Source organism: Sus scrofa, chromosome 14 (assembly GCF_000003025.6).
Source record: "Sus scrofa isolate TJ Tabasco breed Duroc chromosome 14, Sscrofa11.1, whole genome shotgun sequence".
NCBI classification, from domain to species: domain Eukaryota; kingdom Metazoa; phylum Chordata; class Mammalia; order Artiodactyla; family Suidae; genus Sus; species Sus scrofa.
Window position 1 is genome coordinate 72,405,417 of NC_010456.5, and position 27,160 is coordinate 72,432,576.

Genomic DNA, 27,160 nt, shown 5'->3' on the forward strand with positions numbered 1-27,160 from the left:
TTGTGATAAGAAAGTGTATCGTAGGAGTTCCCTTGTGGTGTTTTGGGTTAAGGATCCGGCATGGTCACTGCTGTGGAGCAGGTTTGATCCCTGGCCCAGTAACTTCTGCATGCTGCGGGTGTGGCCAAAAAAAAAAAAAGAGAGAGAGCATAGTGTTTATGGATCTTACAGGTACTGTGTGAGTTACTCTTATGTCTCCAGAACATGAAAAGCTCCAGAACAAGTGAGGAGTTCCTGTTAGGAGAATGTCTCCATCAAGGCACCAAGGCCTCCCTTTAGTACCCCAGATAGGTAGCGATCAGAATCCATATGGGTCTCAGACTCAGGAGATTCAAGTCCCCATTTGAACAGATCTCATGGATGCTGAATCAAGCTAGCCCCAAAGCAGAGAAATGGCGAGAGGAGGTAGGATTGGAGAAAAAACTTTCCCATTGGTCACCATCCGAAGGGCAGAGGGGAGAGTGGAGGTGGAGAGGGTGCAGCCTGGCCCTGGCCTGCTTAGGGGGCCTCTGGCTGGCTGACCCAGGGGCGGGTGCTGTGTTTGCCCCAGCCTGGCACACTTACAGGAATCCCATGCTGAGCTGTGTTCTGGGCTCTAGGCTGGGGTTCACCTGCTATGTGGGAGCGAGGGTATGAAAGTCGAGTTTCTCTCAGAGTTGTGAGCACACACCCTGAGAGAATGGCTTTCACATACTCCTGCTATTTCTCCCTGCTCTGGAGATGCATTTGAAGCTGCGGTCTGGGGCATCTGATATGCAGCCTGCAAAGTGGATGTCAGAGAAAGTGCAGCTGTCGCAGCTGATGTTTACAGAAGACAGGCAAGTGCATAGCTTGTTGGAGCTGACTGGCTGCTATGCCTGCAGCTGTCCTGAATGAGATGGGGATGCCCAGTAAGGGCATGTGCTCTCTCTGCCCTGTGGCCACAGGCAGGGTTTACTTCATGCACACACAATGGTACTTACAGCTCTGATGTTTCTTTCTTTTTTTTCTTTTTTTTTTTTTTTTACTATGCTGCAGCATGTCGAAGTTCCCAGGTTGGGGATGGAACCTGCACCACAGCAGCAGCCCGAGCTGCTGCAGTGACAATACCAGGTCCTTAACCCACTTTGCCACAAGGAAACTCAACGTTCAGAGTTCCCACTGTGGCTCAGCGGTAAAGAACCCGACTAGTATCCATGAGGAGACGGGTTCAGTTCCTAGCCTTGATCAGTGGGTTAAGGATCCAGCGTTTCTGTGAGCTGTGGTGTAGATCACAGATGTGACTCAAATCTGGCGTTGGTGTGGCTGTGGTGCAGGTCAGCAACTGTGGCTCTGATTTGATCCCTAGCCTGGGAACCTCTATATACCGCAGGTGCGGCCCTTAAAAAAAGCAAAAAAAAAAAAATAATAATAATACTAAATAAAATCTGTTCCACTTTTACCTTTTGGATTCCTTGCAGTCTTGGTTACCATCAAGTTAGGTTTTTTTTAAATAGCTACTGAAGAGATTCCAGCCATCAGAGTGACCAGACTGGGGTGTCCACTGGGTTTTGTTCTGATGTCTCTGGCTTTGTAGTTCACTCCTGCTTATTCCCAACCCGAATGGCTGTCATATCTAGGAGCATTTGCACCTTTACAGGATTTCTGTAGGGGAGAAGTGGCTGTGCCTGCTGTCCTCTGAGAGAAGAGGAAGGGGAGGGGCTGTGGGCGGGCAGCCCCCCAGGGCCCTGCTCTGGCTTCCAAGGGAGAGCTCAAAATGAAGGTCCTGTGTCCCTAGCCCAGGGCTCAAACATCCCATGAGAGATGCCTTCCCTTCCTCCTGAACCCTGCCTGCCAGCCAGCTGCCCTTCCCAGAACCCTGTGTCAGCAGTGGGTGCCCCCCACTCACGCTCACACACCTTTTCCACGGGTGAGGGGCTCAAAGTGTGAGCCACATACACTAGTAATAGCTCCATCTGTCCCCATTCGCTAGTCTTCAGAACAGGGCCCCAGACTCATTCTCATTTGGGAAAAACAACATTCTGCAGCCCCCTCTTAGGAATTCAGAGCAGGCAGCAACATCCTAAAGGCCTTGAGCACTCCTGCCTGGAATAACACCTGTTTAACCCGACTCTCTGCCTTTTTCCCAAACCTGTTTGATTTTTTTTTCCCTCCCAAAATCAGTCACTACATTTCATCAGTTTTGAGACACTTTGTTTGAGTACTCTCAAACCAGCCACGCGTTGTACCATCGTTGCATCTTTAAATTATTATTGGAAGCATTTTTTCCCCACCCTTCGTATTACGTAAAAGAATGATGCATCCACAGTCAGTGGTGTCTTAAATGTGATGACATGTGTGGTGATACACGCCTTGTTGGGAAACGCTGTCCTAGGGTGTGTGGAACCCGCCTCCTTCTGAGTATCTCTCTTGTCCAGTGTGGATGGACCCAAATGTTTAGGGCCTTCTGGGAGCACAGAGCTGTGCTGAGAACAGAAGGAGGAGGTGGAGGAAGTGAAGCCAAAACCCCGAACCCCAGGGACCCACCCTCCCATGCGTGAAGGCCTGGTCTGTGTTAGTTTCCAGGGCTGCTGTGACAAAGTACCATGAACTGAGTGGCTTTACACAGAGTGAATTGTCTCACAGTTCTGGAAGCGAAATGTCCAGAATCAAGGCATCAGCTGGGCTGTGTTCCCTCTGAGACACTGGGTTAAATCCTTGCTTGCCTCTTGCCAGCTTCTGGTGGTGGCCATCCCTCCTAGGTGGTCCTTGGCTTGTAGCTGCGTCTCTCCAATTTCTGCCTCTGTCATCACGTGGCGTTTTCCTCTTGTAAGGATACCAGTCCGATTAGGACCCACACCCATGACCACTTCTTAACTTGGTTACATCTGCAAAGACCCTCTTTCCAAATAAGGCCACGTTCACAGGTACCGAGGGCTAGGACTGCTGCATATCTTCTGGGGGGACACTTTGCAACTCCCAATACACCCGATAGCCCTCTCCCTATGATTATTTGTAATATTCACGTGTGGGCTCAGGCCACATGTCCTGGGGCCCACACCCCTCTTGGAATGGTTCCCTCCAGCCCCACACAGACAATGACATTGATGCCGAGGCCTTGGATATGTGGGACCCCAATCCAGTCCCTGCCTCTTTGTGACGGAAATGTCTTCGCCTTCATCTCCCCTGCATTTCTTTATTAGCTGGAACCAGGAGGTCCCCTGGTGCCGTCAGAATGTGGGTCTCCTTCATAGTAAAGTATGGTGCTGATCCCTTTCTGAAATGTTAATTACTGCTTCAAGTGTATAATTAGTTAGTGACAGAATTAGTGGTAATCCCAAATCACCAAGGGATGAATGGCAAGCACTGCAGTGGAGAGATGCTCCTGCCTATTAAGCGGTGATGTGACTTCCAAGTCGGGGGGAAAAACACACCTCTCCTTTCCCGCTGATCTTGACCTTGGTGGACTGGGCCCAGAGGTTTGGAACTCTACTGATTTAGAAGTGTATTAGCCCATTTTTATTAATTTTTTGCCCTTGGACATTTTTTATGGGCAGTGGTTTTTCTTATAATTGCTCTTAAGTGATCTATACATTAGCGTTTTGTTTTGTTTTTAAACCCTAAAGTGGCTTTTAGCTGCTGCATATCCTTTTTGGCATGGGAAAGGTATGAATAATAAATAAAGAAGGAAGATATGGAAGCCCTTTTACTCCGATGACTTGGCTAAACAGAAGCCCCTCTTCAGAGCTGTCCAGCCTCCAGGGTAGCCACCCTCCTGCGCCCAGCCTCCCTCAAAAGGCCTGGCTCATGCCGTGTCTCATTTATGAAACCTCCTCTTGGCATTTGTCACTTAGGATTTTGTAAATCCCAATTAGATTGTAAACTTCTTGAGGGCAAATTGAGTCGAAGGTGCCCTTGCTTCTCCTTTATGGTCCTAGCCTGCTCTTTACCCAAAGGATGAGTTAAAAATGTTCAATTTGTTGTGTGGTCACAGTTAAGTTGGGGGGCCCTAAATATACCTCGTACTACTTTCCAGGCAAAGGAAGGAAAATAGTTCCTTTTTCCGTGGCATTTGGGCTAGTCACTTACCTTTCTCTGTCTGTTTCCATACCTGGGATGATGGTTGGATTATCTTGGTATTTCTCTCCATCCATGAAATCTGAATGTCCAGCATTCTAGTTGGGTTTTCGATGAAGGTGTAAACTCTCCAAAGTTAGGTGGATTGCAGACAGGGAAAGCCTTTGTCTCCCCTGTGTAGAATTAAGTTGTGGCTCAGGGCAAAGGTAGGCATTTCAGCAAAGCAGAGTTTTTGTTTGCCCTGTATTCCGGCGCAGGCCTGGACTCAAATGAGACATCTGTCCCCGTGTTTGTTTTCCAGTATTTGCTGGTAATATAATGGCTGTCATTAGAAAGTGGAGAGTTGCCAGAGGCCCTTCAGATGTTTTGTTTAATGAGCCTTCTCTAGAAGAGCAGTTCTGGCTTCAGTGGAAATGGGGAATGTGGGAAGAAGTCTCTGCAGCAGCAGGTGGGGTGAGCGGTGGTTGAAGCCAAAGATTTGAAGAGGAAGTTAGAGGGAAACCAACTGCTGCAAGGAGAGGCTGATCTTGAAATTAAAGGAAAAAATAAAATAAATAAAAATAGAAAACCCAAAACACTGGGTTAATCTCTGGCTCTGCTGCTGATTATCGCTGTGACCTTGGAGAAGTCACTTAACTTCCCTAAGCCATGCCCCACCTGCCTTACCAGGCTGTTAAGAGGATCAGCTGACTGTGCTTTGGAAACTGCAAAGCCCATGAGAGTTACAGGGGTCATCTTTCTCCTGATCATTATTGTAACCGAATAACTGGCTTTGTAAGAATTCTTTGGAAAGGCCCTTCCCCACTGATGTGGCCAGTCAAAAGACCCCCACCCGTCAGACCTAAATATGTAGGTCCAGCCCTAAAGGAAAGAGTCGGAATTCTTCAGAATTCCCCGGCATCCTGTGATGTTACAAGGGGAGGAGGCAGGAAAAAAAAGGGTGAAGCAAAGGCAGGCTGTCTCATTCCCACCCCAGTACCCCACACAGTGTGGACGAGCTCACAGATTGCAGTGCCTTCTCAGTGGGGTGAGTGGACATAACTCTAAATGGGGGAACCAACCTAGATAATAGGGGAGGATTGATCCTTTAGGGAGGGCAAGTTGGTTATTTGGGAGATTCATTCCCTCATAAAGAATATTGAACTCAGGAGCCTCTGGCTGTAGCTTAAAGAAATCTAACTTGGAGTTCCTGTTGTGGCTCAATGGGTTAAGAAACTGATAGTCTCCATGAGGAGGTGGGTTTGATCCCTGGCCTCACTCAGTGGGTTAAGGATATGGAGTTGCTGCAGGCTGTGGAGTAGGTCACAGATGAGGCTGGGAACCTGTGTTGCTACAGCCTGGGAACCTCCAGGTGCCACAGGTGCAGCTGTCAAAAGAAAAAAAAAAAAAAGGAGAACAAAATCTAACTCAAAGTTGTGTAAGTCAAAAAGGGATTCTAGGTTCACATAACTGGGAAAGTTGTAAGTTGGCCTCTATAATCAGGGGCTCGTCTGTCTTATTCTTCCAGTCTCTTTGTTGGCTTCATTCATAGGCCACCTCTCACTTATGGGGCCGAGACAACACTGGCACCCCTGGTGGACACCTCACCTCAGAACTCGGATCCCAGAGGTGATCTTGGAGAGGGTGATGATTGGCTGATGAGGGTCACGTGCCCATCCTGGACCAATCATGATGGTCAAGATAAGGAACTCTGGATGCTCTGGATCCATTGGCGCCCCCCTGGAGCTGGAGCAGGCGGTCAGCTCCAACCTCTAACCTCAGGAAGGGTAGTTATCTAAAGAGACACTAGACAGCAAACAAAATTTACTGGAAATCTTGCTACCCTTGCCAGAAGTCATTTCTTGGAATCCCTTGCTTGGCAGAGGATGGGACTGCAAATAGACCATGCATTTGACCCAGGCAGTTTTTTTGGTTTGTTTTTTGTACTTCAAATTTTACTTTATTTTATTTTTAATTCAAGTGTACTTGGTTTATAATGTTTCTTCCTTCAATTTCTGTTGTATAGCAAAGTGACATGAACACAGTTCCCTGTGCTATACAGTAAGGCCCCATTGCCCATCCATTCCAAATATAACCATTTGCATCCAAAAGCCTCGGACTGCCCGTCCATTCCACTCCCTCCCCACAACCCCGCCAGGTAGTTCTTACTGAACTAGCAGCAAACATACTGATTTGCCTGCTGTGCACAGGACTCAGGCCTGGGGGAAGGAGGTAAGCATGTTAAATTGCCCCTGCCTTCAAATTGCTTATCATCCAACTGAGGAAGATAAGACATATACACATAAAAAATAATGAGCAGAGTTTCCTGGTGGCTCAGCAGGTTAAGGATCCAGCATTGACAACTGTTGTGGTTCGGATTGCTCCTGTGGCATGGGTTCGATCCCTGGCCTGGGAACTTCCACATGACACATGTGTGGCCAAGAAAAAAAAAAACTGAGCAGCACAGTATTTGCAAGTACATGAGTGACTAAGAAAAGGGAAGGGCCTTAGCCTTGCCACAGGTTGGCTATGAGCTAGTCATTCACTGGATTTGGTTGGAGCTTCCTTATCCATAAACTGAAAAGGTGAGTTAATATTTGTCCCATATTTCCTGAGCTGCAAATGTGATTTACAGAAGAGGTGCCAACTGCCATTTCTTTTAGCAATCACAAACACACCCTGGAGTCAGGATCACTGCTCAGGGAGGGATCAGGAGCTGCACTGGGTTTGACAGTGACCCCTTGTAAAATGCCTTCAGGGAAAGAGCCCCCCCAAATCCATCAATCCCGCTAGCAGCGTGTGGAGTGTCTGGTATTTAGCGTTGTCCTGACATCTCTAGGCTGCTTTTTCTGGTCTCCTCTCACCCTAACTCCTTGGGATCCTATTGACCTGTGCTTGTAAAATGAAAGGAACAATGGAGAGCTGGGGTCGACAGACCACTGCAGGAGGCTAGAATGGGGCAGGGGTCTGGCAGAGCTGCGGAAGTGTGGGCCGGCCCCTGAACCCTGAGGCCCAGGTTCCTCCAGGACCTTGAGGCAGCTGAGATCATTTTCACTTACCCTGCTTGAAAACTTCTGGCCTGGGTTCTGCAAAGGTGTTGCCTGAAACTTGACCCCTTCCTGCATGAAAGGCTGAAAGCTCTTACCTGTTCTGTGTTGACACTGACATCAATAAACAGGAGATCCCTCACCATCATCTGGGACTTGAGCACAAGAACCTGCTTTTACTTAGGCCTTTGATTCAACTGAAAATGAGACTTTTGACCAGGCTGGCAACTGAAAACTTTCCCAAGCCATTTTTTTTTTTTAAAGTTATGATGAAAAGCCAGTGTAAAACATTAATTAAAAAAAAAAAAAACCCATCCAAACAGCAAATAAATTAATTAAATAAAAATGTTGAGGAGTTCCCTTTGTGGCTCAGAGGTTAAATGAACCCGACTAGGATCCATGAGGATGTGGGTTCAATCCCTAGCCTGGCTCAGAGGGTTAAGGGTCCACGGTTGCCATGAGCTGGACTGTGGGTCGCAGACGTGGCTTGGATCTGGCGTTGCTGTGACTGTGGTATAGGCTGGCAGCTGCAGCTCCAATTCAACCCCTAGCCTGGGAACCTTCATATGCCATGGGTGTGGCCCTAAAAAAAAATGTTGAAACGGAATAAAAAGCATCCATAATTTCAACCTACCATGGTGTTCACTTGTGTACTTATTGTTTCCCTATGCACAAGTGGTTTATAGTTGTTTACCAGATGGACCTTTTTGTTATCTTCACTAAAGAACAAAGCAAAACAAAGTCAAAAGCTGCAAGGAATCACAACATTGTAGATCAATGATACTTTAATTTAAAAAAAAAACATTTAAATTAGCCATTAAAAAGCTACAAGGAATCATGGGTATTGATGTAGCTGTTCCTGATGTGCTAATGTCTTACTCTGACACTGTCCTTGGGAACCCTTGTCCTCATCTATCCTGGGGGCAGTTTTAGCCAAAGGGTATGAATTTGGGCTTTGGATTCAAAATCTGGTTCTGCCACTGCTGGCTGTGTGCTTGGATGAGTTACCTAACTGCTTCCAGCCTTTACTTGTTCATCTATAGAATGGGCGTCATAATAGTACCTACTTCAAAGGTGCAGAAGAAACCTATGAAGAAAACCCTAAACTGATTTGAACAACCCACAATATCAGGGTCAGAATTTCCTGCAAAGCTGTGACCCATGCTTTTCAGCCTTCTCCTTTGGCCTCTTTCTTCTGGACCATAAAAACAATTTAAAAACAGTGGCATCGTGTGGTATTTCCACACGGCGGAATATACTGATTGATACGTGCTACAACATAGGTGAACCCTGAAGAAAGAAGCCAGCTATAGGGGACCACATATTATATGAGTTCATTGATGTGAAATGTCCAGAATAGGGATATCTCTAGAGACAGACAGTAGATTGGTGGTGGGTGGTGGACAAGGGGGTCTGGGAGGAAATGGGGAGTGACTACTAATAGGTTGAGAATTTCTTTGGGGGATGATGAAAAATTTCTATTGATAGTGGTGATGGGGATTTCCTCTCGTGGCTCAGTGGAAACGAATCTGACTGGCATCCATGAGGATGCAGGTTCGAGCCCTGGCCTCACTCAGTGGGTTAAGGATCCGGCGTTGCCATGAACTGTCGTGTAGGTTGCAGACGCTGCTCGGATCCTTTGTTGCGATGGCTGTGGCGGAAGTCAGCAGCTGCCCCTCCAATTGGACCCCCACCCTGGGAACTTCCATATGTTGTGGGTGCGTCCCTAAAAAGACAAAAAAAAAGATAGTGATGATGGTTGTACAACTCTGTAAATATACTAAAAACCACCAAACTGCACTTTTTTTTTTTTTTCAAATGACTGCACCTGTGGCATATGGAGGTTCCCAGGCTAGGAGCTACCTGCCAGCCTCTGCCACAGCCATAGCAGTTCTGGATCTGAGCTGCATCTGTGACCTATGCCACAGATCACAGCAATGCCAGATCCTTAACCCAGTGGGCAAGGCCAGAGATTGGACCCACATCCTCATGGATATTAGTTGGGTTCGTTACCACTGAGCCACACAGGTAACTCCAAGTTAGATTTCTTTAAGCTACAGCCAGAGGCTCCTGAGTTCAGTATTCTTTACTAGGGAATGAATCCCCCAAATACCAACTTGCCCTCCCTGAGCCACGACGGAAACTGAGCCACAACAGGAATTCCCAGACTGCACTTTAAAACGAGTGAATTCTGTGCAATGTGAATTATTTCTCAATAAAGATGTTTAAAAAAAACAACCAGCGAGTTCCCTGGTGGCCTCGAGGGTTAAGGATCTGGCATCATCACTGCTATGGCTTGGGTAACTGCTGTGGCGTGGGTTCAGTCTCTGGCCTGAGACCTTCTTCGTGCTATGGGCATGGCCAAAGGGAAGAGGGGGAAGGAAAAGCAAAGCAAAAAAGAAAAACAACCAACCAACCAGCATTATAACTGCTTTCTATTTAATGAATAACAAGCAAGTCTGCCTTGAATGAATGAATGGGCCGCCACCCTTTGTGATAAAGCAGCTACCAAGCATTTATTGAGCTGTCCTGAGTGCCAAGGGCAGGTGTAAAGAATCCTAAGTGTGGTTCTTTCCTCAAGGAGCTTGAGATGTAAGAACCGAGATTCAGTGCGAGAAGTCTTTGGTTCATTCACAGATGCCTTTAGCATCCTCATTCGTTCAAGTATTTGTTGTGTTCTTCCTGTGTGCCAAACACCATTCTAAATGCTAAAAATAGAGCAGTGTGTCAGAGCCTAAAGCTTGGTGGAATCAAGTACAAAGCTATCTCAGCTTAATACAAGAGAAGATTGAAAAAAAAATCACGACCTTAAAAAAAAAAAAAGCTCAAGGGATCCGGAATAACCAAAACATCTTGAAAAAGGAGAACAAAGTGGGAGGACTTTCACTTCGCAGTTTCAGAATTTACTACAAAGCAGTAGCAGTCACGACAGTGCAGTGCTGTCGTAAAGATAGACATATGGATCAGTGGATCAGAATTGAGAGTTCAGAGTGTCAATTACATCTCAGTAAAAAACTGGCGAAGAAAGAATTAGAGTTCAGAAATAAACCCATACATTTATGGTCACTGGATTTTTTGATAAGTGTGCTAATATTCATCAATGAAGGAAAGAATAGTCTTTTCAACAAATGGTGCTGGAATTTGACAGTGGCTATCCACATGCAAGAGAATGAAGTTAGGGAGTTCCCTGGTGGCCTATCAGTTAAGGATTCAGCATTGTCACTGATGTGGCTCCAGTTCAGTCCCTGGCCTAGGAATTTCCATATGCCATGGCACCACCAGAGGGAAAAAAAAAAAAAGGATGAAGTCGGACCTCTACCTCATACCATGTACAAAAATTAACTCAAAATGGATCAAATATCTAAATGTAAGACCTAAGACTATAAGACTCGGGAGGAAACATAGGTGTGAAACTTTGTGAACTTGGATTTGGCAGTGGATTTTTAGATATGACAACAAAAGAAAAAAAATAAATTGCATTTCATCAAAATTAAAAACTTTTTTTTTTCTTTTTAGGGCAGCACCCATAGCATATGGAGATTCCCAGTCTAGGGCACTCGGGGTCAAATCGGAGCTACAGCTGCCGGCCACAGCAATGCAGGATTTGAGCTGCGTCTGTGACCTACAGCACAGCTCACAGCAACTCCAGATTCTTACCCCACTGAGCGAGGCTCTGGATTGAACCTACAACCTCATCATTCCTAGTTGGAGTTGTTTCCACTGCACCATGACGGGAACTCCCCAAATTAAAAACTTTTATGCTTCAGGAGTTCCCGTCGTGGCGCAGTGGTTAACGAATCCGACTAAGAACCATGAGGTTGCGGGTTTGGTCCCTGCCCTTGCTCAGTGGGTTAACGATCGGCGTTGCCGTGAGCTGTGGTGTAGGTTGCAGACGCGGCTCGGATCCCGAGTTGCTGTGGCTCTGGCGTAGGCCGGTGGCTGCGGCTCCGATTCGACCCCTAGCCTGGGAACCTCCATATGCCGCGGGAGCGGCCCAAGAAATAGCAACAATAACAACAACAACAACAACAAGACAAAAAAGACAAAAAAAAAAAAAAAAAAAATGCCCTAGGTGTGACTGAAAAAAAAAAACCCACAAAAAAAAAAAAAAACTTTTATGCTTCAAAAGTCACCATCAAGAAAATGAAAAGAAGGTGAGACTGTGAGAATCAGAAGTAAATTTATCAGATTTTAATCGACTCTGAAGGAGAATGTGTGAGGGCAACTAGGGTAAAGAAGGCCCGATGGTGCGTTAATGCTTTGGCATCTTGCCTGTGGCCACCTCTCTTGATGCTGTGGTGGTCTCGGCATACAGTCCCATCATCTTTCTCTACCCCATTGAGGTTCACCCCAATCATTGCACATGTTGGTCTTGAGGGATATAACCATGCCAAGCCAGTTTACTGTTACGTGAGCAAGAGGGACTTCTGTTAAAAACACCCCCTGGGTGGAAACCACGCAAGTGTCCAGTGACAGATGCATAGATGAACATTTGTGTACGCATACAGTGGAATATCATCCAGCCTCAAAAAGGACTGAACTACTGATACAGGCTACAACGTGGATGAACCTTTGAGGCATTACACAAAGAGAAACAAGCCAGACACCAAAGGACAAATACTGTATGCTTCCACGTACATGAATAGGCAAATTCATAGAGATAGAAAGAATAGTTGTTGCCTGGCTCGGGGGGTGGGAAAAAGAGAGCTACTGCTGAATGGTTAGAGTGTTTCTGTTTGGGATGATGAAAAATTTGGAGAATAGTGGTGATGGTTGTATAGTGCTGTGAATGTGTATAATGACAGTGAATTGTACACTTTGAAATGTGGTCCATTTTACCTTATATGTATTTTGCCACGATTTAAAACAATCCCGGGAGTTCCTGTCGTACTCAGTGGTTAACGAATCCCACTAGGAACCATGAGGTTGCTGGTTTGATCCCTGGCCTTGCTCAGTGGGTTAAGGATCCGGTGTTGCTGTGAGCTGTGGTGTAGGTCCTAGACACGGCTCGGGTCCCGCGTTGCTATGGCTGTGGCGTAGGCAGGCGACTACAGTTCCCATTGGACCCCTGGCCTGGGAACCTCCATATGCTGCGGGAGCGGCCCTATAAAAGGCAAAAAGACAAAAAGAAACAAAACAAAACAAAACAATCCCTTAGGGGATCACTGGAGTACTAGACTAGGTGGAACTGGTGTCTGGCTGTTGAGAAAGAAACCCGAGGCATGGGATGGACCTCAGATGTAAGGTTTTCTCCAAGTGGAAATGCTGTTTTTATTCTTACTGTAAAGTTTTCCATAAGGATAACAGGGTAAGGAATTAGAGAAAGGTGGGTAGGGCCTTGTACTTAAGCCTGTTGCTTCTGTCTCCCTGTAGTCAGGAGTGAGCGGGACTGTGTGAAGCTGTCTGGGAGGTGGGGACGCTGGGCTGGGAGGCAGGGCCAGGTTCCTATGGGCTCCGCATGGCTCCTGCTTTCTGGCCGAAAGTGCAGTGCGGTGGGGGAGGCGGGTGGGGCGGACCCTGTCGAGAAGCAAGCAAAAAACCATGGGGCCTCCCTGGATCACTTGAATCTGATGTGATACTGTTGTCTCCCTAAACAGAAAAGGGAGATTTCATTGCCTTGGATCTTGGCGGTTCTTCCTTTCGAATTCTGCGCGTGCAAGTGAATCATGAGCAAAACCAGAATGTTCTTATGGAGTCGGAGATTTATGACACCCCGGAGAGCATCATGCATGGCAGTGGAAGCCAGGTGGGTCCCCACTCCCTTCCCATCAGCCCCTGTGGCCCTAGCATCAGGCCCTAGGGTACGTCTTGGAACCAGACCCCAAAGCAGTGGTGTGTGAGGAAGGACTCCTAGGCAGAAGGGTGCGACCGCCTGAAGGGACCCCATCGTAGGAGTAAGCTGGAGGATGGGAGAGGGCTGCTGAGACCTTGAGATGAAGGGTATGCAGAGGAGGCCCAGCAGGTTAAATACAGTCATTCCCTAAGGATCCTGGGGTTGGTTCCCCAGTAGGGGGCGTAGCAGAGCCCTTGGCCGAAAACACTTCTTGCAAGTCATTGTCCTCCTCATCCAATTGACCGAAGGCCCAGGCCTCATATGTTGTAGCTCTCACCTTGTGGGGTGGCAGGAATTTGAGTTCACAGCCCCAGGGCTCGTGTGACAGGCTTCTGGCCACTCATCTCCTAAGAGTCCTTGGCACAGAAAGCAATGAGGGCAGGGCCTTGCCTGGAAAGTCACCATCCCTTCCTCTTACGCTCATAACCCCCGCCAGCGGAAGGGCTGCCTTCCTTTGCTGGCCGTGGGCCGTGGGAGTGCTCAGAAGGGCCTCTCCATCCTCCCCACCCGCTCCCTCATCTGGTCATGGTGAATGGTGGGATGCAGGCTCACTGAGGACCCTGGGATCAGGGTGTGGGCAGTCCTGGTCAGGTTTCAGTCCATTCTGGGTCCTCTAAGCCCATCGTGGGGGGCTGCTCCTCACCTTCCTCTAGATGTCTCGCCCCTCCTGTTTGGAGCTCGCCTCCTGAGTCATGGCTGCTCTCAGGGTATGTACTCAGGGCTTGCTAAATACTTGCTTTAGGGAGGGTGTGTTCATGGCAAAATTCATGACTCAGTACTCAAGAGAACATGTGTATTCAGGGCTGGACTTGGAGATGAGACCCAGAGCCTTCTCTTCCTGACTCTGCTTTGTTCATAAATGAACATGGGTGGGACTTGATGCCAGCTCTCTGCCTTTTCCTCGTATGACAGAAAAGGGCTGTTCCTGGCCTTTTACCTGCTCCCAGGGGTTTCGGTTCAGAGCTTTTCAGACTGTGTCACAGTGAGCATTGAAGGGGACACTGTCACTAGGACAGATGAGCCGCATTTCAGCCAGCCACCAAAACCCGTGCATCTCTCATCAATGGCGCTGCCTGGAGGTCGCCCCGTGTATCCCTCTGTTACTGGGCTGCAGAGACTGGCTCATTCATGTAGCGCGGGCACAAAGGCTGCCAGCAGGTCAGGCTCCATCCTGCCCTGTGGTTACTGTGTTGCTCCTGTTTGCAGGTGACCAGCAGCCTCGAGTTGGCATCCTGCTCTTTCCTTTTGGCAACAAGTACTGACCTGTCACTCTGTTCCCCGTGGTCCTCAGGTTGAGCCTCCTTGCCTGCTGCCTTCCCAATCAGGACTCTCTCCCTGTGCTGCAGACATTCCTGTGTGCTTTGGCCTGACCTGACCTTTTAGCAGCAGGGTTTGTAATTTGAGGGGTCTCCCCTCCAGGTGCACAGTTGCTGAATCACTTCAATAGCACCTGCCTTCTTACTGCTGCCTTGAGACTTTTCTCCCAGCCTCTGTCCCCATCCTTCCCAGCCCCAGGATTATTTTGCTTCCTGCTGTTTCTTCCTCTCTTCCTCTGTGCTTTTGAAGCAGAGAAAAGATGGTGATGATGATAATGATAATGTATTATAGCAAGTGTATTATTGTAGTTATGTCACTGACCTGAGCACTTTATATGGCTTCACTCATTTAATCATCACAACAACCCTATAGAGTAGGTATTCTTTTTTTTTTTTTTTCTTTTTTTGCCTTTTCTAGGGCCGCACCTGCAGCATGTGGAGGTTCCCAGGCTAGGGGTCTAATCGGAGCTGTAGCTGCCGGCCTGTGCCAGAGCCACAGCAATGCCAGATCCAAGCCACGTCTGTGACCTACACCACAGCTCACGGCAACACCGGATCCTTAACCCGCTGAGCAAGGCCAGGGATCGAACCCACAACCTCATGGTTCCTAGTTGGATTTGTTAACCACTGTGCCACGATGGGAACTCCTGGAGTAGGTATTCTTCTTCTCATTTCATAGATGAGAACATTGAGGCTCAGATGTTAAGTAACCAGCCCCTCAGGTCCTACAGCTCTTAAGTGATGGAGCTAGAATTTGAACCCAGGCAATCTGGCTCTAGATGTTGCAGTTTTAGCAACGTGGATTGCTTTTGGGCTGGGTTTTATCTTTGTTTTCAATTAATTTATATTTTTATTTAAAATGTTTGAGGGTGTGGTAATATAAAAGATTGTGGGCAAGGAGGAAGTTCCAAGGGACTGAGGAAGAAAAGGGTTGGCAGTTTTAAAATAGAGATGAATGAAACAGGAACCTCTTATCCAGAAGTTTGGTGTGAGGTTAGCAATAAGTATTGGCAGACCATTTTTCTGAGATCTTTTATCAACCTGTAGAGTATTCTAGTAAACCAAGGGCCTCATTTTGCCCACGATGCAACTCAGACTCACAGACTATGAGCAGTACTGAATTCTTGGTTGTGATCTCATCTTCTGTAATGTGCAAGAATTTTTTATTGGTTTTAAACCTTTTATTTGAAATAGTGTTTAAACTTACAGAAATGTTTTAAGATAAGCACAAAGAGCTTTTTATGCCCTTTATCCAATTTTCCCGATTGTTAACTTTTAGCTTTACCCGTCTTTTGCTCTACACACACACACCACACACACACACACACACACACACAGTATCTTGAAAGTTTCAGTGCAATTTTATTTTTTTATTTTGTTTTAAAGGAACTTGCGAACATTATATTTAGGTAGGACACCCAATTTAAAACAAAGTATACATACAACAGAAACATTGTAAATCAACTGTACTTTAATAATAGTAAAAATGACAAAACAAAAAGCAAAATACACAGGAAAATATGCTTTTGTAGAATTATGATTTGTTCAGTGCAGTTTTAAGCTTACTCATTTCAGAAGCGTAAATGCAACCCTCTAAAAACATCACTTATTTACTTTTGGAAATTTTGAATAATAAATGTGTAGGTTTTTAATTTTCATCATGGTTTGCCTTTTTCAATTGGAAAGACTGCCTGTGGGGGGCGGGTTAAAACATATGAGCATGTTGTCAGGAAAAGAAAAACAAGTTTCGACACTAACGTTTTTTGAGGCTGGATAGGAAACTTCCCTTCCTGGTTGGTCACAGACATGGCTTAGCCCGGCAGTCACTTCCTGTCTTCTCGGGCAGGCTTGTCACCCTTGGGTTGTGAGCATTTCCTTCTTAGCCCTTTTGGGTTGGTGTGTTTGGCCTGAATCAGGGGGCTGGTCACAGCACCCGTCACTGCGACTGCATTTCTGTGGCCGAGTTCTCCCTGCCTCTTCCTTCCGCCCAGCCCTCTCTCCTGAGGGCCTGGAGCCTCTGCATGCAAATGACGTGGGGCCAGCGGATGGGCTTAGTAATGGGTTTATGTCACTCAGAAATGTAGGTCGCAGGAAGCTTAGCTGGGCTTCCCCAGGGAAGGTGGTCATGTGTCTTCCTAGTCGGAGTTGCCACTTCAGCTATAGTCTGAGTAATAGGGGCTTAGGCTCCCAAATCAAGCAAAGTCAGACTCTAGAGCTGGGGCAGGGACTTCTGGGGAAGGATGGGCACAGGAAGGATCACTTCCGGCCTCCTCTCAGGAGACACGGCTGTGATGGCAACAGTGACCCTCCAGCCTGCAGAAGCCCCTCCCCCAGCCTGGCCCAGCTGCCTGGGCTGGGGGGCTGGGGGCTGGGGGGTGGGCCCCTGGCTGGACTCTCCTCCACCATTTATTTGACATTTTGTTTCGGTTTCCTTTACTCCCTCAGTCTGTCAGGGAGTCTGGACAGATCAGCTAGGAATGAGTGAGCTGTGGCCTTGGTGAAGCTGCCTCTTTTTCTCCTCGAACCATAGCCCCGTGATGCTAATGGTCTAGTTTTGTTTAGCTTAGTATTGTTTTGGGGGGTTTTTTGGTGTTTTTTTTTGGGGGGGGGCCACACCCATGGCATATGGAAGTTCCTGGGCCAGGGATCAAATGTGAGCTACAGCTGCAGGTGCGGCCATTCCATATCCTTAACCCCCTGCACCAGGCCGGGAATCCAACCTGCACGTCCACAGAGACTGAGCCGCTGCAGAGATAATGTGAGATCCTTAACCTGCAACCCCACAGCAGAAACTCCTATTTTGTTTTGTTTTTAAATTCAATCTGGAATCAGAAAGCTGTGGATTCTGCCACATGGTCCTCGTGTCCTTCCTCACGCGTCCCTTGTCTGGTCCTTATTCTTCCATAGCTCTTTATCCCAAGCACCGCTTTGCCTCCCCCCGAATCCTTTTAGATGAGGAGAGAAGAAGAGGAGAGCAGAGGGGACATCTGGGAAGAGGTGCCCTGCCCCCATAGGTCACCTTTTCATGTGAGCTCTCTCCCTGGCACATTTGTTAAAATCAGACCTGAATAAAATAAAACTTTCAGTTTAAGATTAAAAAAAAAAAAAAGATACCCTACACAGAAAGCCTTTGGGCAGTTGACCTTGTCTGGGAACGTGGGCTGGGGTTGCTGCCTGTGACAGTGTGGTTTGACCCTCTCAATACTGCCTTCTGGGATTCAAGAAGCTCCAATAGCTGTGTCAATCTCACGTAGAAGGAAGGTCTAGTGTTAGGACAACCATGTGAAAAAAAAAACGGAGGTTACCTGGATTGTGGCATGGTTGCTAAAAGAGCACATACATATGCTTTGGTTACATTAATAGAGGTATAGAGCTAGGGGAACGGGAGGTTCTTCGTTTAACTAAGCTTCTTTCTTGTTCAGGACACATGTAAAATACTATGTTTGGGTTCCGGATGCATTTTAGAGAAGAGGAGAGATACTAGCGAGGTCAAAAAAGGTTGCTTTAGAGGTGGTGAGCCTCCCATCACTGACAGTATTCACGCAGAGGCTAGGGAAACAGTGTTCTGGATTCTTTCTAGTAGATTCTAAGATGTGTGTGCAGATCCCAGCAACATGTTGTAGAGCAGACAAGCTTAACTTGCAATCCTCTAAATAAATTGTGGTGTAGTCACACTGTAGAATACTGTGCAGCAGTGAGAACGAGTAGCCTACAAAGACAGGTGGCAACGTGGATGACACACCCGTGATGCAGAGGAAGGGAAGGCAGATACCAAGGACTGCACACTCTTGGCTCTGTTTATACATAGACAGTTGGGAAAAACTAGTGAGAACGCTGGAAGTCAGAGTGGCTGGCGACTGCCGTTGGGGGATTGGGTGGCAGCAGCAGTGACTGCACGAGGAGGGTGTTTGGGTACTGATGACCTTGTGTTTCTTGGTCTGGGAGCTGGTGACACAGGTGGGCGCAGCCTGTGAGAATCCAGTGAACCCTACACTTAGGATGGGTGCACTTTTTTGGTATGCATGTTATGCTTGAGTGAAAAATAAGACGTCAATAGCCTGAAGATGATGACATCACTCCAGTGGCTAGAGCCTGTGGAATTGCCCTTGGAGCTTCTGGAATTGACAGAGTGAGGGAGATGGCGATGAGATACACAGACGAGGCCAGATGACCACTCCACCTGGGTGGCTGCTGCTGCTTCATGGTCTGTGTGCTCTGGGGGATGAGCTCATTTTCTCTGATTCTTAACATTTCCTCAGCACCCAGATACTCATCTTAGTGACCACTGAGAGGCCAGTTCCGTGTGAAGGGTTCAAAGGCTTCCTAAGCCGTGTCGGCCCATGGGGCAGGCTCTTTGCAAAGGACTCTTCTCTGCTGGTCACACAGTGTGGTTCTTTACACAGGCTGCCGGGCGCCTTGGGATGGGCACTGTGCTCCTTTCTGGGGTGTGTGTGTGTGTTTGTGTTTGTGTGTGTGTGTTGGGGGAGCATCGTTTACTTTTTTTCCTGAAATGCTAGGCCCCCTTTCTCCCTCCTGACTGCTCTCTTGTGCTTCCTCCAGCTTTTCGATCATGTCGCGAGTGCCTAGGAGACTTCATGGAGAAAAAAAAAATTAAGGACAAGAAATTACCTGTGGGATTTACGTTTTCTTTCCCTTGTCGGCAATCCAAAATAGATGAGGTAAGACATGCTGGAAATAAGGGGCTCCACAGAAGCCCCAGAGGGGAAAAGTTAATGAAGCCTTTTTCTGGACTCCTTTTCTCTTTTGCTTACGGATGCCTGTATGTCTCTCATATAATATATATATAAGAAACTTTGTTTTTTTGTTCTTTGTTTTGCTTTTTGCTTTTTAGGGCTGCGCCCATGGCATATGGAGGTTCACAGGCTAGGGGTTGAATTGGAGCTGTAGCCACTGGCCTACACCACAGCCACAGCAACAATGCCAGAGCCGAGCCACATCTGTGACCTACACCACAACTATGGCAACGCCGGATCCTTAACCCACTGAGCGAGGCCGGGGATTGAACCCGCAACCTCATGGTTACTAGTTGGATTCGTTTTCTCTGTACCACAATGGGAACTCCTATTTAAGAAACATTTGTAGAAATTAATGTAAGGTCATGATATCATGTTTACTTTTCAATTACTTTAGCTATTTATGTATTTTTGGAGATGAGTCATGATGTTTGTGGCGGTCAGGCTGAGAACCGTTTTTTAAACTCAACTGAGCGAAGGAAAACAAAGTAGCTTTAGGGACCTTTCACAAGGCTTGTTGTTGGTATTAATGTTTCTCTTGGGTTTTGAGAACTGAGACTTGATAGTCACACTTTCTGGGCAGCAACAGGGTAGGACATCCCCCCTCCCACCAGAGGGTCTGGTGGCAGTGAAGTGACAGTGCGGGCCATTGCTTGCTGGTTCATCAGTGGCTCTGGATGGCATGCCATCCTTTGTGGGCTGGACCGGGCCCTGGGAGAGAGCTGCATTTGGGCAAGGCTTCCTCCCGAGAGGGTGCCGCCTTCCAGGGAGGAGGCTGTTGCAGAAGTGGAGGGGCAAGTCAGAGCAGATGTGCTGGCAGAGGAGGAGCCAATGTGGGGCCCCACCCACTGGCCTCCCCCGCCCCCCTTTCTCGGAGGAGTTCCTAAGCCTGGAATCCTGCCTGGCAGGAAGCCAATGAATCACAGGCTCTACTTACCCATCCTGAGGCCTGTGTCCACTCCTCCAGGCTGCCTGGGTCCTCAGGATTGTCCAAATCCAGACCAGCTGCCGTTTTCCACAGATGAGCGGGTGATCCCGAGGGAGTTGGGGAAAATGCCACGAGGAAGCAGGAATAGGATTGCTCTCCTGATTCCTAACCCACGCTCTTTCCACAACATCTGAGGCTTTGGGGGTCTGGGGGTTGAAAGGAGAAAAAAATTGTTAGGAGGCTTTTGGAACGCCTGGCTCAGCTGCAGGCTGCTGCTGGCCCTTCCCTGTATGTCCTGCAGGCTGTGGGACTTTCAGATCTAGGGGCCATTCTTGTGTCACCCCACAGGCTCTATGGCCAGAACAACAGCTTGTCCCAACCCTGCTGCATTCATAGCAGTTCCTCCATTCAGAGAAAAATAGTCGATCGTACAGTTATTTTTCTTTTATAGTATCTTCGATTTTTAGAAAAAATACAGAAGCGATATGTGAAACTATTGAAATAACATAAAGGTGTAAAGCGAAAGGTAGAATTCTTACCCTTATAACAGTCTCAAGTGAATAACCCTTGCTTATCTGTCCTTCATGTTTCTCCATTAGTGTTCAAACAAAACGTATCATTTTGTATAAATAGCAAAATATTGTCATGCTTACAAATAGGGGTTAAGTTCCAAAGTTGGGGAAGAGGTGTGAATCATACATAGTCAGGGTATCCTCTAATCTCAGGACCTGGCTCTCCGAAGTTCAGTAGCCAAGAATTATTTTAGCGTTTTGTTTCTCTTCCCAATTTGGCTCTGTCAGAAGTCCCTTGGGGCTGTAAAAGCCAAGGTCTGGTTTGAAAGTACAGAAAAGTGATCAGGTAATAATGGGATTTCTTTTGCTCTCTCTCTCTTTCTCTCTTTTTGGCCTCGGTGTACAGCGGCTTGATAAGGATCTCAGTTCCCAGACCAGGGATTGAACCTGGACGGCAGTGGTGGAAGCCCTGAGTCCTAACCACTGTGCCACCAGGGAACTCCCTGTTCTCTTTTTATATGAAGTCTGGCTGTGCAACTGACATCAGTTAGATTTGCACGCTGGGTGGCACTTCAGCGCTGGCCTGCCACTTAAATGTATGCAAGTGTGAACTGCAGGTTTTTTCCCCAGAGCAGCCCCCAGAGAAATCCATCGGGTGGATGGATAAACAGGAGAGGGATAGTATGGCTATTAACCAGTGTGATCTGGAGTGAGCTTTTTGTTCCTTCTGGCTTTGTCACTGCCTTTGAGCAGACTCCCTAGACACCTGGGGCTTCTGGAGGCCTCCCAGCCCTCATCCAGCCCCATCTGCTCTCCTTTGCAGGCCATCCTGATCACCTGGACAAAGAGATTTAAAGCAAGCGGAGTGGAGGGAACAGATGTGGTGAAGCTGCTTGAGAAAGCCATCAAAAAACGCGGGGTAACTTCTCTCCAGCCACTGGCCTTGGCTACTGGGAAGTGGGGGAGGTGTGGGGCAGCCACTGGCCTTGGCTACCAGGAGGTGGGGGAGCGTGGGGAGAAGGCTGTGACCAGGGCTCTTTCGAGAGACAGTAGTGCATGGCCTGAGGCTTCACATGGTGGGGCGATCTTGAAGACCCAGGCAGATGAGCAGTGCTGATTCCAGGCAGAGCATCTCTAGGTGCTGCCCTGAAGAGCCAAGCCCTTGGGTGGTGCACAGCCTCCTTCCCACAGGAAGGCAGCCTGTGTGTGCAGCCCACGTGGTCATGTGCAGCCTTCCGTGGTTACACTGACTGCAGCTGGCACACAGATGCAGTGCGGTGGTTTGCAGAAAGCTGTGGCTCTGTGAGAAAAATCCACCCTGAAAAGGATCTTCAGCCAGATAATCAAGGAAACCTTGCTATTTCCATAATTTAATCGTCCCACTCGAATCTGGTGAATCTGAGTGCCAGCAGTAATGTAGGCAGCACCCCCATGGGGCGGTGGCAGCTGTGAGGACAGGAGCCTTCGTACCATGCTCTCTTTAAGGCTGGTGGTCTCTGATCCATGTGTGAGTGGACGGTGACACCCCCTTCTCTCCATCCAGGACTATGATGCCAACATTGTGGCTGTGGTGAATGACACAGTGGGGACCATGATGACCTGTGGCTATGATGACCAGCAGTGTGAAGTCGGTCTCATCATTGGTAAGGTTCACCCAGCCCCCATCCCTTCCTGAAGCCGGTGTTTCCAGAAGGCACCGAGCCTTGGCGTGGTTACAGCTTCCCACTGCGTCTCTCTCTCTCTCCAAGGTACCGGCACCAACGCGTGCTACATGGAGGAGCTGAGGCACATCGACCTGGTGGAGGGTGACGAGGGCAGGATGTGCATCAACACCGAGTGGGGGGCCTTCGGGGATGACGGGGCCCTGGAGGACATCCGCACTGAATTTGACCGGGAGATAGACCGGGGGTCGCTCAACCCTGGGAAGCAGCTGTGAGTCCCACCCTTTCTTATTAGCCATATGTGAGACTTAGGAGACACTTAATGAAAGATTTGGGGTGGGAGACGAGAGGGGCAGGAAGCTGGGTAGTCACAAAAGGAAAAGCCCATCAAATGTACATTTAATCCCGTCATGGTGCAGCAGAAACAAATCCGTTAGTAACAGTGACATTGCAGGTTCGATCCCGGGCCTCGCTCAGTGGGTTAAGGATCTGGCATTGCTGTGACTGTGGTGTAGGTTGCGGACACGGCTCGGATCCTGTGTTGCTGTGGCTGTGGTGTAGGCCAGTGGCCACAGCTCTGATTCGACCCCTCGCCTGGGAACCTCCCTATGCACATGTGTGGCCCTAAAAAAAAAAAAAAAAAACGAAAAACCTTTTTTTGGCTGTGTCCATGGCATGTGGAAGTTCCTGGGCCAGGAATCAAACCTGAGCCCCAACTGTAACCAGAGCTATAGCAGTGATAACACCAAAACCTTAACTACCAGGCCACCAGGGAGCACCCAAATGTGCATCATTTGTCACTCCTTTGGGGAGATACACAGTTGTGGATCGGTAGCTTTGGTTTTTTGTTTTTGTTTTTATGGCAACACCACAGCATGTGGAAGTTCTGAGGCCAGGGTTGAATCTGAGCCACAGCTGTGACCTACACTGCAGCTGTGGCAATGCCAGATCCTTTAACCCACTGTACCTGGCTGGGGATTGAACCCCCACCTCTGTAATGACCCAAGCCACTGTAACTGGATTCTTAACCCATTGCACCGTGGTGGCAACTCCGAGTCTGCAGCTTTAAGAGCACATTTTAAATGGTTCTCTCTGTTGAATTACACAGTGATATTGTCCTTGTAAGACATTTTGAAAATTAAAAGCACAGAAACATTAGTGGAAGGCATTTCTAGAGAGTTCCCATCATGGCTCAGTGGTTAACAAACCTGACTGGTATCCATGAGGATGTGGATTTGATCCCTGGTGGTGCTCAGTGAGTTAAGGACCCTACGTTGCTGTGAGCTGTGGTGTATGTCACAGATGTGGCTGGGAACCGGCGTGGCTGTGGCTGTGGCTGTGGTGTAGGCCGGTGGCTATAGCTCCGATTGGACCCCTAGCCTGGGAACCTCCATATGCCTTGGGTGCAGCCCTAAAAAGACAAAAGACAAAAAAATAAAATAAATAAAAACGTTTCTACATGCTGTTGTCACTAGGGCTGCCTTTCACAGTGGGAGAGGCCACTCGTCCTCTGGGGTGTATGTGGCTGTTTATTCAGCCCACATTTCTTGAGCACTTCTGATGTGCCCACTCTGTGCTAGGCTCCAGGGGTACAAAGTAGCACCTGGAGTTCCCTTCTAGAACTTAAAGTCTGGCTGGGGAGTCACACATGCAGATCTCTGTCGCACGGAGAAGTGGGTGAGAGCCATGTGAGTCCGTGACCTTGGGGAGACTGGGGAATAGAAGAACGCCTTCCCTGTCGTGCGTGGGCAGATAGGACAGAGCTGATAAAGAGCATCACATCAGACGTCTTGGGCAAGAGCGTTTTGGCCCTGGAGAGCTCTGGCTATAGAAGTATGAGTGATGTTAATCAGGCTGGTGTGGGCGTTGCTTCCTTTGAGTTTCTTTCCTAAAATGCATGCTAATATTTCTCGGAGATGCTCGCAAGCTGCCAGCATCCTGATCCCCCTCCCGGCAGTCTTATCCTGGAATTGGATACTGTCCTCATGCTGAGAGATGTTCCCTGACCCTGTTGGCTTAACAGCTCTTATCCTATATCAGAGAGACATTATGGCAGGAAGTATTGATCATGTTGAAACCTGTCATGCAAAAGATCCCCCAGGCTGGCCAAATGGGCTTTCCACTTGAGTTAATGGAACTGCGTAAATGGCCAGCCTGCCTCCCCTGGGAGGGGTGATGGTGAATAAATGAGGTCTCACTGAGAGAATCCCAAGTTCTTCGACCAGCCTTGAAGATCTCCTTTGCATCCTGAATCTGAAGCACCAGTTTGGTTCTAAAAAGTCCCAGCTCCAAAGCTCTGATAGCCCAAGGTTTTTTTCCCCTTTTGTCCATTGACCTAACCCCCAGTTCTAAAACCTGACTCCGGCAGACATGAGGCTATTCACTGTGCCTGTTTTTGCATTTCACTGGAGATTTGTGGATATGCTTGATTATAGTCCTGCCTCAGGCGCTTCTCCGGTTATTCTATGGTGTGTGGCATATGCACCACATGACATCACTGCAATCAATCCTCAACGCTCCACATTCCCAAGCACATGTGACCCCAGGGTTTCAGATAAGAAATTTTGTACAGTCTCTTAATCAGAAGTCACTGATTATCAGAAGTATAATCAGTCTCTTAATCAGAAATCACCCAGTGCAGGTAGGGCAGTTACCTGTGATAACAGATGTGGCCCAGGCCTTTGTCTGTTTCCTTAGCTCAGTGTAGGGATCCCACATGACTTGGGTAGAATCCTAGATGCTCTGCCATCCATTTTGACATAGTTCTGAATTTCTCTAAAGGCCTGAACCATATGATTGCGCTGAACTGTGAACTGGGCTCACAGTTGGCTTGCAGTAAACACTTTTGGAATGGTGGGTGGATGGGGGTGGATGATGAGTGGCTGGATAGATAGGGGGATGCAGGATGGATGGAGGAGGGGAGATGGCCCGGTGGCTGGGGGTAGTTGAATGGATAGAAGAGTGGGAGTGGGTGAGGCTAAAGTCCATCTCCGGTGTGCTTCCCTGCTTACTGATTACATAGGTCAGGTCTTCGTAAGAACAGTTTCAAAAAGATGACAAATTCTTGAGTTGTATCATATATTCTTAGAAATAGGCTACTGACCAGAGTCTTTTGCCAAAGTAAATTTAGCTGTGCTTCTAGGCTTTTGCCTGAGTTTTTGGGTCTTCCCTGTGTCTTCTGTGCTTCTGTGCAGTGCCACATTCTTCAAAACCCTTTCCTTTTGTTTTCCTTATAGCAGGGGAAAGTATTTGCTCCACTTGACAGATGGGGAAATTAGGGTCCTGGGATACTGGGATAGGACAAAGCTGGCCCAAGACTCTTTGTTGAGCTTTAATCTGGCCTAAGTTTAGGATTTTCTGTCCTGCGTGAAAGTACAAGTTTTTCATAGTAAACTCCAGAATGTCTAAGGGACGTCTCATCATTTATGAACAAAAATCTCCAAGGATGGTCTAGAGGGATATTTTTCATCAAAATTACATAGAAGCCTTCAAAAACATACCTTTGCCAGGCATCCTCCCAGCCTACTCACCTTCCCTCCCACTTCTCATTCAGTTGGTCTGGGCTGTGGGCTGTCCTTAGGAGCCTAACTTTTTTTTTTTTGGTGGGGGGTCTTTTTTCTTAGGGCTGCAATTGCAGCATATAGAGGTTCCCAGGCTAGTGATATTGGAGCTGTAGTAGCTGCTGGCCTATGCCACAGCCACAGCAATGCCAGATCCGAGCCACATCTGCAATCTATACTACAGCTCACGGCAATGCCAGATCCTTAACCCACTGAGCAAAGCCAGGGATCAAACCTGTGTCCTTATGGATGCTAGCCAGATTCGTTTCCACTGAGCCATGACCAGAACTCCTTGATTCTAATTTTTAACCAGGGTTGAAAACATAGATGTGTTGGCTCTGTACAAAGGCTCTGACTGCCCAGGTGGGCACCCACTCATTCATTTTGATTGACATTTACATTTACAGAGGCCTGACTATAGGGCTGACACAGTAGCTCTGTGGCTCACGCCTTATTGCTGCTTCCTGACCTTGGGGGAATGGCCCTGAGTATTAAGGACTTCCCCCACCCTTATGCCCCCAAGTTAGGTCTCTCTAAAGGAGATCAGACATTGGCCTCCTCCCTGTCACCCTCTGTCCTGAGCCTTTGCCTCCTACTGTAGATGTCAGCCCACCTTCTTTCATCCTTAATTCCCTTCTCTCCTTCCTGTCTTCCTGGGCCTCTGGCTCTTCTGTTTTCACTGTTGTTGCTGCAATTTTGAGTCCCATTTCTCTGTGACTCCTCATCATATCTTCCAAAATGAAGAAGGCACTGCTCCACAAAAGACAACAGCAGGAGGTTTGGCCTGGAGAATTCTTCGGCTTGAATGGTGGTGGAGTAACAGCCTCTTTTCAAGTCATACCCTGAATACCTCTGCTTCCTGTTGCTCTGCCTGTTCCATGGACTCTCTCAGCCACTCTCGTCCTCTTTAGGTGTTTGCAGACCTCCCTCCTTCTCTCCGTCCCAGGGCTGCCGGCCCAAGCTGCCATGGGAGCTCCTGCTTGTCATGCAAGTCCTTGCCGTCCTGTCGGATTACGATCCCTCACCTGCCCTTCCCAGCCTCCCCAGGCCCTGTGGTCTCAGCCCTCCTGTGCTCGCCAGTAGGCAGTGATGCTGCAGCACCAGGGTGCCACCCACTGGCCTGTGGTCTTAGGCACCTGACGGCTGAGAGGCAGATCATGACTTGCTTAGTTTCACTGGAGGCTGGTGAGGAGTGCTGTTGCCTCGTTCGCTTGCTCCAACAGGGTCTCTAAGGACTGAGGAAGGACAGACCTCTGGCCTGGGGCTTCCTTTATCTGTAAAGGGGGATGGATGGCAGTATCTATGTGTTTAAGAGACCATCATGTAGAAAGGGGAGCACATCCTTCTGCGTGTCTCCAGGAGGCAGAGTGAGAAGCCACAGTAGGGGGGCCGGGATGTTGTTTGTAACTCACCTTGAGGAGAACAACCTTTCTGTTGTCACACTTGCCCAACGTGGGGCAGGCTGCTTAGGAGAAGTGAGCTGGACAAGCAGAGGCTAGTTAGGGGTGGGGCTACTGGCTGCTAGCATGACAGTA

General features: G+C 48.1%; 1 protein-coding gene across 1 annotated transcript in view; it reads left to right on the forward strand.

Annotated features, from left to right (window-relative positions):
* Positions 1-27,160, forward strand: part of HK1 (hexokinase 1) — a 77,600-nt gene that overhangs the window by 22,089 nt on the left and 28,351 nt on the right. The window contains 6 exon segments of the mRNA NM_001243184.1: positions 12,659-12,807; positions 18,771-18,785; positions 18,788-18,889; positions 21,228-21,323; positions 21,948-22,047; positions 22,153-22,336. Of these exon segments, the coding sequence (NP_001230113.1) occupies positions 12,659-12,807; positions 18,771-18,785; positions 18,788-18,889; positions 21,228-21,323; positions 21,948-22,047; positions 22,153-22,336 (646 nt within the window).